The sequence below is a fragment of the Nicotiana tabacum genome, chromosome 20, assembly GCF_000715075.1.
Source record: "Nicotiana tabacum cultivar K326 chromosome 20, ASM71507v2, whole genome shotgun sequence".
Lineage (NCBI taxonomy): Eukaryota > Viridiplantae > Streptophyta > Magnoliopsida > Solanales > Solanaceae > Nicotiana > Nicotiana tabacum.
The window spans coordinates 37,099,862-37,117,841 of NC_134099.1; the positions used below are offsets into that span (position 1 = coordinate 37,099,862).

At 38.5% G+C, this 17,980-nt stretch overlaps 1 protein-coding gene across 1 annotated transcript; it reads right to left on the reverse strand.

Annotated features, from left to right (window-relative positions):
• Window positions 1–10,789: 10,789 nt before the first annotated feature.
• LOC107823491 (small ribosomal subunit protein uS13c) lies at window positions 10,790–13,607 on the reverse strand. The gene is made up of 3 exons (XM_016650136.2): window positions 13,386–13,607; window positions 12,692–12,916; window positions 10,790–11,105 (listed from the first exon to the last, which is right to left on the reverse strand). The coding sequence occupies exons 1-3, from the start codon at window positions 13,497–13,499 to the stop codon at window positions 10,938–10,940; spliced, it is 507 nt and encodes a 168-aa protein (XP_016505622.1). The 5' UTR covers window positions 13,500–13,607; the 3' UTR covers window positions 10,790–10,937.
• Between the last annotated feature and the right edge of the window lie 4,373 nt (window positions 13,608–17,980).

Genomic DNA, 17,980 nt, shown 5'->3' on the forward strand with positions numbered 1-17,980 from the left:
GAATTGGCGAAGTTGATATTTTGGTGATTTCCGGTTGGTAGGAGAGATTTTGATATAGGGGTCGGAATAGAATTCCGAGAGTTGCAGTAGTTCCGTTGTGTCATTTGGGATGTGTGTGCAAAATTTCAGGTCATTCAAACGTGGTTTGGTTGGGTTTTTGATCAAAAGCGAAATTTGGAAGATTTTAGAAAATTTGGCTCGAATCCGATGTGGTTTGGTTGATTTGATGTTGTTTGAGGTGTATTGAAGATTGATACAAGTTTGAATAAGGTATTAGGATATGTTTGTGCTTTTGGTTGAGGTCCCGGGGGCCTCGGGGTGATTTTGAATGGTTAACGGAGAAGTTTGGACCTTGTTGCAGCTGTTGAAGTTGCTGCTTCTGGTATTTCCGCACCTGTGGATTGGGGACCGCAGGTGCGCCTATAAAGGATTGCAGAAGCGGAAATGCCTGAAAAGGCAGTGACCGCAAGTGCGGTTGATGGACCGCACCTGCGGAGGCGTAGGTGCGGAAGATTGATCAAAGAAGTGGGTTTGGTCCATTAATTGATTTCCGCATAAGCGGAAGAAGAACCGTATATGCGGTACCGCAGAAGCGAGTATTGTGCCGCAGATGCAAAAATAACTGGGCAGAAGTTATAAATTGTAGCCTTCGTGAATTTTAGCTATTCTCACCATTTTTATCTCGGTTTTGGAGCTTTTTGGACGATTTGAGAGAGGGATTTCAAAGGAACTTCATTGAGGTAAGGAATTTGGACTTAAAACTCATTCCTATGCTATTATTTCACGGATTAGAGCTAGAAATTATGGAAATTAAGGGAGAAAATTGGGGAAACTAGGGCTTAGAAATTTAGACCTTTGCTTGAGGATTTGAAGGACCATTTGAGGTCGGATTTCAAAACTTTTGATATGTATGAACTCGTGAGTACATAAAGAATCCGTTGATGTAAAAATTATTAAATTCCGAGACGTGGGCCTGGGGGTCGAGTTTTGGTAATTTTGGGATTTGTGTCGTATTTTGATTATTTTCGCTTGGGCTTCGTTCCCTTATCATATTTTGACGTCCTCGTTCTGATTTTGGATAGATTCGACGTGAGTGGAGACCGATTCGAGGGGAAAAGGCATCGCGATCTAGAGATTTGACCGGTTCGAGGTGAGTAATGATTGTAAATGATGTTCTAAGGGTTTAAAACCCCGGATTGCACCTCGTAGTGCTATATTGAGGTGAGGCACATGCTTAATGACGAGCATGGGGTCGTGAACTATTGGAGATTGTGACTTGGTCTGTCCCGATTGATGATTTTACCGCGTATTTGACTTAAATATATTTGTTATCATCATTATTTGGGTTGAATGCCATATTTGGGCCTTGTACCAACTATTTGAACCCTTCGGGGATTTTTACTGGTATTTTCTTACCATTTTGACTTTAAACTTGAACTCAGTCATGTTATATTTTATTGTTTTTCGTACTTAGCCATATTTACTCTATTTTAACACTTACATGACCTTTTAAATGATATTTTTGGGACTGAAAATCATGTTTTACTATTGCCCGAGTGGCTTGTGAGGATTTTGACTGAGTAAGGCCGAGGGCCTATGTTGTGAGGAAACATTTGATACTGATTATGAGGCCGATGGCCTGAGATATGTATTCCACAAGGTGGCTTGATTGATATGAGGCCGAGGGCCTAGTGATGATGCCACAAGGTGGCTTGATATTGCGCTTGGGCCGTAAGGGGCCCCTCCAGGAGTCTGTACACTCCCAGTGAGCGTGGGTACCCATTATGATGTGAGATTAAGCCCGAGGTACTGGTATTGTTCTATGTGATTGCCCGAAGGGCTGGTATTGCTTTGAGATGTTGCCCGAGGGGCGGATTTATTGATACTAAGCCCGAGGGGCGAGCCTTTATGTATTTACTTTTCATAATTGACTGTCAATTACCTGCTTAATCATTGAAAAAGGCTTTTCATGAAACTACATTTGACTTAAAGAATTTTACCTATCTTTTACCGATTTACTGATTTTAAATGGTTTTACTGGTTCATTATAGAATGCTTTGTACCTTATGTTATTTCTTGCTTTCAGTCTTTATTTACATTTGTTACTCACTGAGTTGGAGTACTCACTTTACTCCCTGTACCCCTGTGTGCAGATTCAGGCGTTGCTGATCCTGCTAGTGCGAGTTGAGAGCTCCCGACGGGCATTTGGAGTTCACGAGGTAGCTTGACGTCCGCAGATCCGTGTTTCTCCCTCTTTATCATTTCTATTTCTGATCAGATAATTGTAATAGTTTATAGACTTATCGGATTTGTAGGAGGATTGATAGATGCTCATGACTAGTGATACCCCGGTATCGGGTTATGTTGGGTTGTCCTTCTGCAAATTTATGATATTATCTGCTACTTAGTATTATTAAATCATGTTTTAGACTATTTTCCTGTTGTTTAAGTGTTTAACATCGAATTGGGAATAGTTGGTTGGCCTTGTCTCCACGAGAGGCGCCATCACGATCGAGTCCGAGTTTAGGGTCGTGACAATGTTGGTTCCAATTTGAGGCATACTGGTGAATCAGTTATGGCTTATAGAGGTTGAGATCGAGGATGACCCAAATAAGGAAATTTTTTGATAGAGGTTGTGTTATGCTTTACGGGCATATAAGAATTTATGAAATGACTTGAGTTGTTATTGGGAAGGGATGTAATGTACATGGAGCAAAAATTTATTTGGTTGCATTAAGGTGGGGTTACTTTCTGCAGTGTCGGAGTGCTAATGGAGCACAGGTCACCCGGTCTGTTTGATTAGTCTAATTGAGGTTTGAGCAGAGTGGATGACTGATAACTGTGATTTTTTACATGTTTTATACCCATTCTTACCTAAGCTTTGTGCATTAACTGCTATAAATTTGTCCCAAAATGCTTACAAGTTGCACTTGATTGCAGGTTTGAACGACAAGATGACAAATACCAAAGATCGGCTCAAAAAGGAGTGAAATCTGCCAAGTGTCAAAAGACAACTGAAAGGGGGAACAAAATGACCTGTGCGGTCCGCACTGTTTTGTCACGCGGCCGCACATGAGAGTTCAGAGGCTGGGCATTTTCAAGGTCAACCTGCGCGGTCCGCACTGTTTTGCCATGCGGCCGCGCAGGAAAGTTCAGAGGCCATGCCATTTTTAAGTCAAGATGGGCGGTCCGCGCCCTTTTTCACGCGGTCCGCGCCCCTTTTCACGTGGTCCGCGCCCCTTTTTACATGGTCCGCGCCTAAGAGTGTCAGAGACCCAATCATTCAAGGCAAAAGCCCACGCGGCCGCACACCTAATCAGTGCGGTCCGCGTGGATGAAGTTCACGCGGCCGCGCATCACATTTGTGCGGTTCGCGTCCCCAGTGCCAGAAGCAAGATATGAAGACCCAAAATCCTATGCGGCCGCGCGTCATTTGTGCGCGGTCTGCGCCAGACCCTCAGGGGTATTTTTGTCCAGTTTTTCCTGTGTAGTATAAATAGAACATGTTACTTTTTAGGATCAGTTTTTTGGGAGTTTTGGTTTCGTATCAGATAGCAGCTGAACTCGAGATTTCATGGTTTTAGCCTATTTTGGGCAATTTCTTCTAGTATTGACGTGGAATTGAGTAGATTAACATTGTATTTAATTATTGTGTCAATTTCATCTACTATTTCTTCAATTTCTGTTTCTATTATGGCTAGCTAAACCCATTAGCTAGGATTGTGGCTCAACCCTAGTGTGGGTAATTAATGGGTGTGATTGTTTAGTGCATGAATGATGTTGGGTATTTGTTATTTGGATTAATCTTATGTTTTCATTAAGATTTGGTGGTTGCAAACACTAAGTCTAGCTTAGTGAGTCTTGACTCTTCTTGAGAAAGAGAGTCTATGACCCCAAGATTAATTCCAACAAGGAATTGGGATGGACCCATGAGAATGGTAGTCCCAATTAACGGGTTAAACCTCGAGAGAGTAATTACCCAACTTGAACCATAAGTTGCTTGGGCAAATTGGCCTACCCAATTGGTCTCGAGAGAGTCAATTGGGCAAAATCACTCTCTCTACCGATAGGTGTGAGAGTGGGTGCAAAAGTGCAACGGTTATAGCATAAGTCTCATATTCATCATTCTTGTATTAGGAATCTCTACCCGTTAGTTGACCACCTAGATGCATGCCACGACCCTAGTGCCTTTCTCTATATTGCATACAACTTAGAATCAATATCTTAGCCTAACTTAGCTTTAAATTTGTAGTTGCTATATTGTAGTTGATAATCAAAAGAAACCAAAAATGTTAGAAGATCAATTAGGAGCTAAAACATAGTCCTAGACCATACAAACACTCAACTCCAAATTGAAGCTCCCTATGGAAAATTGACCCCGATACCGCTATTGGGTAAAAGTATTAGCGCCCACTCTTCCTTAGGTTGAGTCCGCTACGATCAATGGCTCTCATGAATGATTCTAATGGTTCAAGATTTTACATGTAATAATTGGGGTTTCAGGTGTGTATTTGGCTAGAAACTGAGGTTTACATTAGAGGATGACAAGACTTGTGGCATTTCTGCATCATTATGGATTCTATATACCAGTATCAGGAAGGCAAAGGTAATGGTTTTAGATTCGCAGAAGGTCTCTTCAGAGCGTGTATCTTGGTTGTGGTACTTTTAGGGGTGCTTCAGAAGAATACAATGGTTTATGAGCCTAACGGCGGTGTGGTTTTATGCTTGGGTCTCATGTGATGAGTCTGGGTTGAGGACTTCAGTATCATAGCAAGGAGAAGTATCAATTCGAAGGTAAATGAGAAGAAACTTGGGGATGATAGGACAGCTTGGTAGTAGGTCGGATCGGCATGGTAAGGGATATGATTAGTTCTTTGGATGCTTATGAGGTAATGAGTTTCTACAGGTATTTCATGGCAATGCTCTTAGGTTTTTGATGGCTTGCGTAGCTTGGTTGAGATAGGAAGATTCAGTCCTGACGGTTTGGTTTTGTGTAAATGGGATTCAAAGAGTTCTTGATGATTTCTACCACGGTTAGAGATGTATATTTTCTACCGGCGTGAGGAACATGTGATGTATAATGATTTCCTTATTGATGGGATCAAATGGAAAGTTCTTGGCTAGTTGAGTATGTAGTAGCTTGTGGCTCGGAATGGATTATGAATTCCTCATAATTGACATGGGATGGCATGATATATGTGGTATGTTGTGTAGGGTTGAGATTGCATGTGTAAGGTTATAGTTCAGTTCTGAAAGGAAGGTCATAAATTCTTAGGCAGCAGGGACAATTTCAGATGACTAGATAAATGAGATCACTGATTGGTGTGGCTTGATGATGGTATACATTTCAGAAAGGGAGGGGTGTTTGAGTTATGGATATTTCCTTGGTATTGCGGCACTCTCTTGTTCAGATTTTGCCTTGTGGCACAGGAAAATTTCAGGAGCATTCCTCGTAGGATGACCGTGTAATCGGAGAAGTGTGGGTATTCAGGCGGTGGAGTTGAGACCATAAATGGTGATTCGAATGTCCTAATGGATTTGGGGACTGAGAGTTTGTGTGAGTAGATGGTTTTGTGGTTGTTGACTATGAAGATGTGGGCAAGCTAGTCAGATGATAATATGTATTATGATTAAGTTGTTGTGAACTTTCGGAGAGTTGGTTATCTGTTGTGGGTGACCAGAGTTGATTTGGGGTCCATTGGTAGGCCAATATGGATGTGCGTTCAACATCGAGTCGGATATGTTGACTCCGAACTGCTATTGTTGAGATATGTTCCATTCGATTATTGTTGAGCTTATTCGTGTTCTAGGGTGATCTATGAGTCACTCTTCTGTGTTACGAGGAGTTGTGATTTATTGGTTATATTCACATATGGTGTGGTTCCATTTGGGGCTTTATCGCAGAGTTGAGTGAGATAGGTATTTGGGTGTTTTATGATTGATTGCGCATTGGATATGTTCTCTCGGACTGGTATGACATTGTGTCATTTGCTTTCCGTGGTTATGGTGATTCATTGTTGGTAGTAGACACCAAATTGCACGTGGTTATTGATTTTGAGCATAGTAACTTGAGGTGATTCATGTGGATCAGTATTTGAATAGGATCGCGCATTACAGCAAAGTTATGTGGAGGTACGATCCTTCGGGTTAGATTCGGGTGATCTGGTTCTACAGTGAGTGATGGGTTCTTAGCATCGTGTTTTGATGGTACTGGTGAGCTTGCGGTACAGCTCTCTCATTTGAGTCATTTTTCAGGATTTGAGTACGTTCGGATTGTTGCTTATTGGAGCGCGGGTTGCACATGTTATGGCTTTAGATTGTATTGATGTGTCAAGTCACCAGAGTAGTCATGTTGGATGAGGTGAGGTCATTGGACCTAGAATGGATACTAACGAATTCGATTTCAGCATGAAGGATAATATCGATGCTCGACTTAGAAATTTACTGAGGTCCTTGCCTAAGGATAAGGAGCTTCATGAATGGTTGATCTGAGGAATGGTTATGACTTTATGCATGTTTCATTTATCGTTGGCAGTACGAAAGTGTTGGAATGCGGCTTTATTTGATAAGAGGTTTATTGTCGGTATTCTGTTGTTTTGAGTAGTGGCTGTGATTTGAAGTTTTCGCTATGAGTATTCGAGTGGTATGGTATATCCTGTGATTTCCGTCTTGAATATGTGGTTATGGCTTGATATAGCGTGTTCAGATTTATTCGGTGTGTAGATGTGAGACTATGATCTTATAGATAATTTCAGAAGCGAAAATTTGGTTCGAAGGTTATGGGCTAGGTTGGATTGTGAAATTTCAGTTACATTGTGCTATCGGACCTATATGAGATAGGATGACGTGGAATCACCCCCAGGTGTGTGCATAGTAAGGGTACATGAAGATTTGATGGCTTTTGAAACAACAGTAGGCACGTTCGAGAACGAACGTATGTTTAAGTGGGGGAGGATGTAACGACCCAACCGATTGTTTTGAGCATTGGCACTTTGCTCGCCAGTTTCCGGGCATGACTAGTCCCGTACGATGCATTATGACTTATGTAAATCGTCAGTTTTGATATTCAGGATAATCGGAATAGATTTGTAAGAACAATACTCAGTTTGAAGCTTTAAATTTGAAAGGTTTTACCAAGTTTTGACTTATTAGTATTCGATCTCGGATTTGGATTTTTGTGATTTGGTTAGCCCATCTGGTGATTTTGGACTTAGGAGCGCATCCATAATGGAATTTGGAGGTCCGTGGTAGATTTAGGCTTGAATTGATAAATTAGGAATTTTGGCGTTTTCTAGTTGGTAGTGGAGATTTTAATATCAGGGTCGGAATGGAATTCCGAAAGTGGTGGCAGGTCCGTTGTGTCATTTGTGACGTGTGTGCAAAATTTCAGGTCATTCGGATGAGGTTGGTAGACTTTTTGATCGAATGCGGAATTAAGAAGTTTTGAAATCCTTAGGCTTGATTCCGAGGGTGTTTTGATGATTCGATGTTGTTTTGAGTGTTCTGAAGATTGGTATAAGTTCGAATGGTAATATGTGACTTGTTTGTATTTTTGGTTGAGGTCTCGGGGGCTTCGGGATGATTTCGGATAGTTTTTGGAAAGGTTGAACTTGAGAAATTTCAGCTGATGTTGTTGCTTCTGTCATATCCGGACCTGCGGATTGGGGACCGCATGTGCAAGCTCCGTAGGAGCGGAAGAGAGGCGCAGGTGCGTGGAGGACCACAAGTGCGGCTTGGTAACCGCATCTGCGATGTCACAGGAGCGGTGAGGCGACCGCAGATGCGAGGCCTGGTGAGATAAGTGAAATCTGCAGAAGCGGATGTTGTTCCGCAGAAGCGGAAGCGTTGGTGCGCTTATGGGATCGCAGGTGCAAAAGTGCTGGGCAGAATGTATAAAAAGGCCCCTTCGCGATTTTCAGTCATTTGTTCATCATTTTTGTGTGATTTTGGAGCTCCAAGCTGTGATTTCAAGAGGGAATCAAGTGTTGATAGAGAGGTAAGCTACTTGAGTTTTGTATCTTGTGTTTATGGTGATTATTTCATTGTTTAATCATGAAAATTAGTGGGAAAAATTAGAGAAAGAGTTGGGAAATTAGGGCTTCAAATTGGAGAGTTAAATTGGGGATTTGAGGGGCCATTTGAGGTTCGATTTTAATGATCTTGATATGTATAGACTCGTGGAAGGATGAAGATTCTCTTGATGTGATTTTTATCGGATTCTGAGACGTGGGCCCGGGGTCGGATTTGACCAATTTCGGGATTTTTGATGTAATTTGATTATTTTTGGGTGGCCTTTGTCCCCTTAGCGTATATTGATGTTATGATTTTGATTTTGGATAGATTTGAGGCGAGTTGTGGCCGAGTCGAGCGGCAGGGGCATTGCGGAGTTGATTTTCATCCGGTTCGAGGTAAGTAATGATTGTAAATGTTGTCCTGAGTGTATGAAACCCTGTATTTCACATCGTTGTGCTACGCACACGCTAGATGACGAGTGTGGGATCGTGCACAGTTGGGGATTGTGACTTGGTACGTCCCGTACGACTATTTAGTCGCGTATTTGATTGAAAACTGTTTGATATCATTGTATTTTGGAAAGTATTGCTATGTTTTGGGCGGAATGCCATACTTCGGCCTCGTGCCAACTGTTTGGACCCTTAGGAACGTTTTACTATATTTCCTCACTGTTTTTTGGACTTAATATTTGTACTCAGTCATGCTGTATTTTACTGATTTCATAACTCAGCCTTATTTACTTAGTTTTGATACTATAAATGATATTTTCGGGCTGAACGCCCTATTTTACTGATAGCCCGAGTGGCTTGTGAGGTTAATGATTGAGAGGCCGAGGGCCTGATTGTGAGGGTAATGACTGAGAAAGGCCGATGGTTTGATTGTGAGGTTAAACTGAGAGAGGTCGAGGGCCTGGTTGTGAGGATTATATATTTATGGATCGGGCTACACGCCGCAACAATATATATATATATATGTATGTATATGAATCGGGCTACACGCTGCAGCGATATGCTGGATCGGGCTGCACGCCATAACGATATAGCGCTTGAGCTGTAGGAGCCCCTCCGGAGTCTGCACACCCCTAGTGAGCCCAGTTGACTATATATATGGATCGGGCTGCACGCCACAACGATATATGGATCGGGCTGCACGTCGCAACAGTTATTATAAGGTACCTGTTGAGCGTGAGTGTTGAGTGTGAGTGCTGATTGATGAGAGTTGAGTCATGAGTGCCTGAGAGGCTTGCCCGATGGGCTATATATATACATACATACTAGTGATGCTTTGCCCGAGGGGCTTGTTTTGTGAAATTACTATTTTCGCTCCTCCTTAAAGTGAGTCTCTGTTGAATATGCTGATTAAATTACTGATTTCACTCATCTTTATGTTGAGCCTCTATTGAAAATGTTAAACAAATATTTTAAACAACTTTCGTTTAAACTAGAGTTTTTACGAGATGTTCGGAATTTAATCACTGATTGGGTTTTGTTATTTCTACTGAGATTTTTAAGTTATGAGATGTTTATGAATTCTTGTTTGCCGAGGAACTGTAAACGAACTATGTTTTTGCCCGAGGGGCCGATTATGGTTTTCATCACTTTCACTATAAATTACATTGAACCTCTATTGAAACGGCTAGAAAGACATTTTTCAAAGGATTTTACGAAAATTGGAATTTACGAGATGATTTGATTTATATCCTGTTTTGGTGAAAGTGATTTACGTGGTGTTATGACGTGATTTACGTGATTTCTTACCGCTCAGTCTTTATTTACTTTTATTACTTACTGAGTTGGCGTACTCACATTACTCCCTGCACCTTGTGTGCAGGTCCAGGTATTTCTGAGCTTGGTGGCAGGTTCATCGGAGTTAGCAAGGTAGCTGCTTGGCGATTGCAGCCCTGCTTTTCTCCCTCTTCATTCTCCCTTAGTGTACTTTGTGATTTTCCACGACCATGTTGGTCTTGAGGTTGTCAAACAGTTATAGTAGATGCTCATGACTAGTGACACCCCGATGTCGGGCTTTTTTTTCGCACTGTTGTTTGTTTTGAACTCTAAATAAAAGTTTATTGTTAAATAGATTTGATTTTATCCTAAGAATGGTAAATACTAATTGGTTTTGAGTTTGTGTCGGCTGATCTAGTTCCATGATCGGCGCCATCATGATTGGGTTGGTTTTTGGGTCGTGACAATAATGATGCAAATATATTTAGAATATCAGTATTTAAAACAAAAGGAATAAGTACAAGAAGCGATTCCTAGTTGGCCAAACTCTGGACTAAACTTGAGCTTCAAACTAGGCCCAACCAGTACGGATTGCACTCTATAAGTCAACAAAGCAATACAATAGTACATCGACAACAATTATAATGACCATAGTTACCTGAGAAACCAAATCATGAACTGAGAATAACGGAAATTTGCAACTACTCCAAATGAAAACATACTACAATGTTAAGACTCCACTGACAATTTCAACTTAACTTCCATATAAGTTGTTAAGGCAGTGGTTACTGTACTACATTATGGTGTCCCTTGGTGATTAATATTTTTAATGATGGTGAATTGTGAAGGCAATTCTGGTAAACACGAAACAACTTCAACTTGGACCACCAGTCAACAAAGTATAACCAAGTTACTCTTCAAGTATTGCATTTGGCCAGAGACTATCAATATTTGAGCATAATTAACAAGATTTGAGGAAAAAGTGATGCTTGTTTCATGTGTCATCTCCCTCAAATGCCACAAAATAAGCACTAACACTCTTGAAGTCATCATTGAGAATAAACACTATATCTTGAAACGTAGTAAAATGAATTCAATGGAAATACTAATCAGAAACAAATAAATGCATGGTTTGCCATAGGAATAGGCATATAGCTTTTACAAGTCAGTTACCAAAACAGATGAAAAACCAAACTTGAATTAACGAGGTGCCTTCTTCTTCCCTGCAATTGCAACTTTCTTGCCTTTCAAAGTACGGCAATTGTTCTTTGTTCGCTGTCCTCTGCAAGGCAATCCTTGGATATGCCTTACCCCTCTGTAGCACTGAATCTCCTTCAATCTCCTAATGGCAAGAGCATTGAATCTCCTCTGAAACCAACATCACAAGTACATAATCATTTTCCCATTTCAAATAGGAAGCGTCGACCAACAACCAAATTAGTATATGAGAATAACAATGAACATTATCACTCTAAAAAACAAGCTATCAATTTCTTTTCTTTTTTTATGGATAAGGAACCAGCTATCAATTTCTCTGTGTATAAACATTTCCATAAGAACTGTTCTTTCTAAAAGAATTATTTTAACTTGGGGTTAGGCAGTGGTAGCGATAGAGGCCATGATCCAACATATCAAACTCCACTTATCATATACAGATATACGTTGTACATTCACACAGAGACACCAAAATGAAATAACACAATGTATGTCATTAATTTCGTTTCCACTATCCCAACCAAAGAAGATGGGGAAAAAAATACACAAATATACAAGGACAAGAAGCTTCTACAATTTGAATTTTGAAACAGGAAAAAAATATCTGAAAATGGACAGGAGAGGGGTAAAGAGAGCAGCCCCCCCCCCCCCCAAGCCAAACAATTTTACTTCAACGACTGTCCTTCCAATAGTATTTTATTACAAAACAAAATAAGTATAACATGCATAAGGAAACCAATATTGTAGGTCCGCAAGAAAACCTTTTCGAACGGAACCTTTACGAAGGTAGCTGCTACTACTGTAATATCTCTACTAATTGGAAACCAAGCATTAAAGTTCGCCTTAAGAAAAAGATCATGTACATAAGATTTCTTTGTTTTTCTGTGTTTTAGCATTTATTCTTCCATTAACTAAAGGGAGGCATTACTAAATGAACTAAAGTTTAAAGCATGTGAGGCATTGAAGCAAACAATAATTGGACAATAAGAAAGCTAGTTACTAGGTATCCATTCTTTACTAATTATGTGGCCATTTTTTTGTACTAATTGGCGTCTTAACAGAAAATCATTAAGTCCCGTTATTTGGTTGAGGTCATGGAGAACAAAGATTGAATTGAGTCATCCTCTAAGTGAGTTTGCACAAAGTTAGAAATTAGCTAATTCCCAGCAACTGCTCCTTTATATATTTTTAGGGGATTAGTAGACACTTCTCTACAAAATGTTAGTTTGAGTTAAAATATGGTTTTCAGTTCCAATAAACAACATGACATTTTAAAATTTGGGCGAAAAAATGAAAACCCCCTTGAAGTAAAGTTCTGACTCCATGAAAAGGTTTGACAAACTTTAAGGCACAAAGTATTGAGAAATCACAGTCAAAACCAAAACACGTACTCCAATCAAAAGCAAGATGGCTACAATACTTGGTCTGATGAAAATAATTTTAAGATATTGTTTTCAGCTTCAGTATGCTACTTCACATGTAAAAATCGGATAAAAGGACTGGTTCAAAATACCCCTCTAGTGAAACATTCTTGTGGCTCAATTAAATTGTATTACTTAAAAAACCAAATGGCACAATGAAACAAGCGACACTACAAAGTATCAAGAACCTCAACCACACCAAGGTAACATGAAATAGAGAAACCAAATTGAATTACCTAAGCATATAAGTTTCATTTAGCTTAATCACATTGCCATGAAAACAAACAAACAATTTAAAATAAGAGCAAGGAAACTCACGAGGTCGCCTTCAATCATGTATTTGGAGACTTCATCACGGAGAGTGATAAGCTCCTCTTCAGAAAAGTCCTTCATAATCTTGTTCTCAATTTGAAGGTCTACCAGAATCTGGCGTGCACTGGTGCGGCCAATCCCATGAATGTATTGCAGGGAAAACTCTACTCTTTTGTTGTTTGGTATCTCCACTCCTCCCACACGCACACAATTTACACTCAAACCTCCAATCTACACACAAACATCATTTCACTTCCAACTCAAAAAAAGAAGAAGTCATAAAATAGAAATTTCAGCAACCCCAATTCAATTCCAATAAATAAAACTGAAAAAATGGAAAATTCAGCAAAAACCCAATTGAATTCCAACTCAAAAAACTAAAATAATGGAAAAGTCAGCAAACCCAAATCAATTCCAACACAAAATGGTCTCAGAAATGGAAAATTTAGCAAACCCAGTTCAATTCAAGCTCAAGAAGTTCAAAAAATGGTAACTTCGGCAGAAACCCATGTTTGGTTTACTGAGAAATTTCAAGAAAAAAGGGAATGAAGTTCACGTAAGTAAGCGATGAAGGGTGGTGAAATAAAGAAAACCCATTTCAATTATAACTCCAAAAAGGTAAAACAGTGCAAACTTAAGCAAACACCCATGTTTGGTTACTGGAAAAAATTTCAAGAAAAGAAAAGGGAGTGAAATGTACCTTGGGAAAAGATGTGGGAGTTGAGAAAGAGAGAAAATTGTGCTTGGAGATGGCAGATGTGTTGCAGATAAGGGAGAGCGAAGGTAGTACAGGAGTTGCTAGTGCTTGTGCCATTCTTGAAATTTTGATGAAGAAACAAGAGGAGAAGATAGAGCGTTTTCTCTTATCCTTTGGGGAAACAGGATAGCTGGATAGGAATGGAGTTGTTCGCTATGGTTTTCTAATATGGAGCCCCGCTTTGGAAATATACTCTTTTTTAAAAAAAAGAAATTGGGACAAATTTAACTTTTAATGACTAAAATGTCGTAATTACAAATTTACTTTTTTCCATAATTGGGAAAAATATATTCAACGTTTGTATTTATCATATATATATATATGCTATACGTTCATCTTTGGGAAAAAATAAGTATAGTCAGATTTTCAATTGTTAATTGAAAAATAGTCATAGTTTCAAAAATAATTGAATTTTAGCCATTTTTTTATGTAAAGATAAATATAAACAAAAGTACCCTTAAAAATTAGGAAATATTCCAGCATAATATGCTAGAGTTCGAAATTTGTACATATGAGCTTTCAACATAATACATTGGATTTCATAATGTACTTGAGTTACAATATAATATGCGGGAAATTTATATGCAGAAGCTCCATAATCTCGCATATTATGCTGGAACTTTCTGTGTGCTAGAGTTCCAACATAATATGCTGAAAGTTTATATGCAGGAGCTCCATAATCCCACATACTATGCTGGAACTTACTGTGTTTCAGCAAAACAATGACTATTTTTTAATAAATTTACAAACAATGGTTATTTATCGATTACCCGTCCGAAAACTGGCTAACTTATGCTATTCTCACTTCATCTTTCCGTGCATAAAAGACTTTCATCGTTAATCTTTCATCTTACACTGATGATTTCTACCGTGAAGAAGAAGAAGAAAAATAATTTCCACCGTATAGAAGTTGGTTTGATTTGGTTCATGCGGTGGAAGGTGAGTATACATTTGGATCTTTTTCAATTATTCGGAAACATATTCTAAAAAATTTAATTGTGCACGAGCATGCTTTAAATTTTGATTGAATCAAGTAACATGAAATAAGAGTTTTGGTATTTGTAAAGGAAATTAGCTTCTGCTAACAAGTGATGGAAATCAATTTCTCACTTTTTGGAGAAAATATTTTTCGAGCTAACTACCAAAGGTACATTAATATCATTGAAAAGAGCTTTTACGGAAAAAAAATTCTACCGAGCTAAACACAACCAAAACTTGAAATCCCGTGGTTTAATGTTGAGGTCAATGGTCGATATAATAATCTGAAATTGAGAAATTTTTACCAACTTTTCTTTTTTGTATCAGTTACATAGTAGATGGCTTTCCTTCTATTTTACTTGCAAGAGAGAGGGAATTTAAGTCAAAGACTATTTTAGGGGCAATTTGATTTTTTCTTATTTTCATGAGTTAACGTCTCTCTGCTCTCTCTCTAACGTCTCTCTCTCATCTCTCTAACGTCCCTATCACCGGACCTCTAGCGACCACCGAACCAGGTAACCACCTCACCCCACCCCACCCCTGTCTTCTTTTCCTCTCTTTCTCTCTCCTGCTTTCTTCTTCTTCCCCGTTACTTCCCTTTCTTTCTTGTCTTCTTGCCCCCACCCCTTTTGCTTCCCAAATCTGCCCCCACCCCCCTTATATTCCCATTTTCTTCTTCTTTTTTTTTTTGTAAATTTTATATTGTCAGGGCTACACCAGTGATAGCGGTGACAGTACCTTTTTGGTTTTTGGGTCGTGGTATTTTCTGTATTTTCAGGAAAATTCTCGAAGTGTTGGAGACAAGTTGCGCGCACGAGCACTAGCAAAGGAGAGCAACCTGGGCGAGTGTCAGCAAAGGGGGGTAGGAAGTGGTGCGTGAGCATACAACTACATCGAGTACAGCAAATCAACCACAGGTTTTGTTCTCGGGAGTTGGTACCTCCCGTTTTACTGTTTACATTTTGGTGTTAGCTAAATTGATGCTACTTTAGTTCGCAATAGTTCAATTTTTCAACAAGTGTACTAGTAGTCACTTGTTTCCTTCTAGTTGGATTCGTTGTCCGTTGTGCACTAGCGAGTCTTCTTTAGATTATCGTAGGTGTAGTGGCTGTAGTCTGGGATGATAGAATAAGGGCATGCCCTCGGGTGGGGCAGAGTGTAGGGCCAGTGTCAGGGGTGGGACTAATATATCGTCTTTTGTTGCTTTCTTAAGCCGAGGGTCTCCTGGAAATAGCCTTTTTGCCCCTCGGGGTAGGGGTAAGGTCTGCGTACATATTACCCTCCCCAGACCCTACTTGTGGGATTATACTGGACCATTGTTGTTGTTGTTGTTATTACTTGCAACTTATTGATCTTTTAGGACACAATTTAGTTTCTTTTTTGAACAAACTAAAAATCTTATAAGAAAGCTGTATACGGTTAAAACCGGGCCTACCCGATTTTACTAGTTGACCGAGACCAGAGAATTGCATCGAGGGTCAGCCTCATAATGGATCAGACCAGAGCACAAAGACAAGGTATTGAGTTCGAGAATCGAGGTGCCTGTCGAGATCAAGTCCAGCAGTGATCGAGCCCAAATATGACAGACTTCGAGCAAAGCGCAATAACGGAGCAACGAGATATCCGTAACCGGTCGAAGGTCATGACGGAAATCTCAGAACAGATCAAATCAAGGGCGATTATTTAGGCTAATCATGGGATTTACTTCCATAATTAGAATTGTACCATAGATATGATTCTTCTACTATATAAAGAGGGTTCTAATTATTTTGTATACACATTATATTCACGTAGATCAAAACAATACAATATTCTCTCTTTAATTTACACTATCTTATTCATCAGTTTGTTACATTTTAACTGTTCTTGCATAAACTAGTTCGAGGGTATTCAAGCTCGAGAGCTGAATTACGTTATAACACTGGTTTGCTTTATCTTATTGTTAATTTCTATTATCACTCTTTGCATTTATCAATTGATATTAGGTGAAATCACTTATCTTTAAAACCATATTATAAGTTTAATTGTTATTTAGTTTTTAGGGTAAACAGTTGGCGCCCATCGTGGGGCTAAGGATAATAGTGATTGCCTGGTATTAATTCCCGTAACACACACACTACTTTATGCTTGTTCTTGTGAGTGTTTTTAATTTCAGGATCAACATGTCTAACTCGCAAGCAGTACCCACTCACGCTGATGATGACCTCAATTTCTGATGATAGGCTATAATTGCATATTTTAGTCGCTTATTACACTCTAATTTACTGCACTTTAATTGAGTTTGAGCTTTAATCGCTAGTGTTTTGCACTAAATATGTGTTTTATGCCTTGTAGGAGTGATTCCAATCTATGTAGGCATTATGGAATGAATTCAAATGATTTGGAGCTTTGAAGTCTGAGTAAAAGCCCAAGACATTAAGTCGGGATCGTGTGTAAGCACGTGATTTTTGCCCTTTGAAAGAATTACTCCCAAAAATTCAAAATAAAATGATTTTCCTTGGTGTGCAATTTTGAGAATTTTTGTGACATTTTTGGATAATTATTTGTATTTGTCTGTGCATGTTTATTTGTTAAATTAATAAAAAAATACAAAAATATGTCGCATTTTGCATGTAGGATTTAATTCTACAATTGTTAGTAATTAAGTTTGTTTTACAAAAAAAATGAAAGTCACAAAAATAGGAATATTTTGCATTGTTAGCATTTAATGTCAAATTATGCAATTTTGTTTTAATTGGTGTTTAATTGTATATGATAATTTTTGTTAGGAGTTTAATTAGTATTTTTGGAGTTAATTTAGTTTGTAGCTCAATTTAGAATTTTAGTTTTATCAAAAATAAAAAAAAAGAAAGAAAAAAAAGAGGGCTACAAAACGTTAATATTTGAATTGAGTCTAATATAAATATTTTGACTATTTTACCTTATTTCGTCGCAAAAGAAAAATTACAAAAAATATATATGTAAATTTTAGCTTATGTATTTCTCATAAACTTGAAAAAATATACAAAAAAAAGTACCTTATTTTTATACTTTATATAATTTCGAAAATTATAAAAAATATAGTTTTATTAATGTTTTGTAGTCATTTTAAACTTAAAAAATATAGAAATAGTACTTTATATTTTTATCGTTGTATAATTTCGAAAATTACAAAAAAAAAGAGTTATTAACGTTTTGTAGCCATTTCAATCTTGAAAAATACAAAAAATAGTACTTTATATTTTATCTTTATATAAAAACGAAAATGACAAAAATAGTTTTATTTATGCTTTGTAGCTATTTTAATCTTGAAAAAATACTAAAAAAAAAGAAAGAAATAGTTTTGTTTTGTTTTAAAAGTTAGTCTTATTTTTGTAATTATTTTACTTGCATAGGATTAATTGAATAACATCGTATTTTATTTTCGGGTCCGGGCAAAAGAATAATATTTGGGTTCAAACTACCCGTTTTTAGGCCTAATTTTCGGACTTAGCCTATAATAATCCGAGTCCACCACACATGGGGGACACGCGTGGGGAACACGGACGGAACACCATACACGGGGAACCCCACCGCACATG

Coding starts and splice junctions, on each gene's coding strand:
- LOC107823491 (XM_016650136.2), bottom strand. CDS start 13,499: ATGGCACAAGCACTAGCAACTCCTGTACTACCTTCGCTCTCCCTTATC. Junction 12,917..13,385: donor CTCCCACATCTTTTCCCAAG/GTACATTTCACT, acceptor GTTTGTGTGTAG/ATTGGAGGTTTGAGTGTAAA. Junction 11,106..12,691: donor ACATGATTGAAGGCGACCTC/GTGAGTTTCCTT, acceptor TGTTGGTTTCAG/AGGAGATTCAATGCTCTTGC.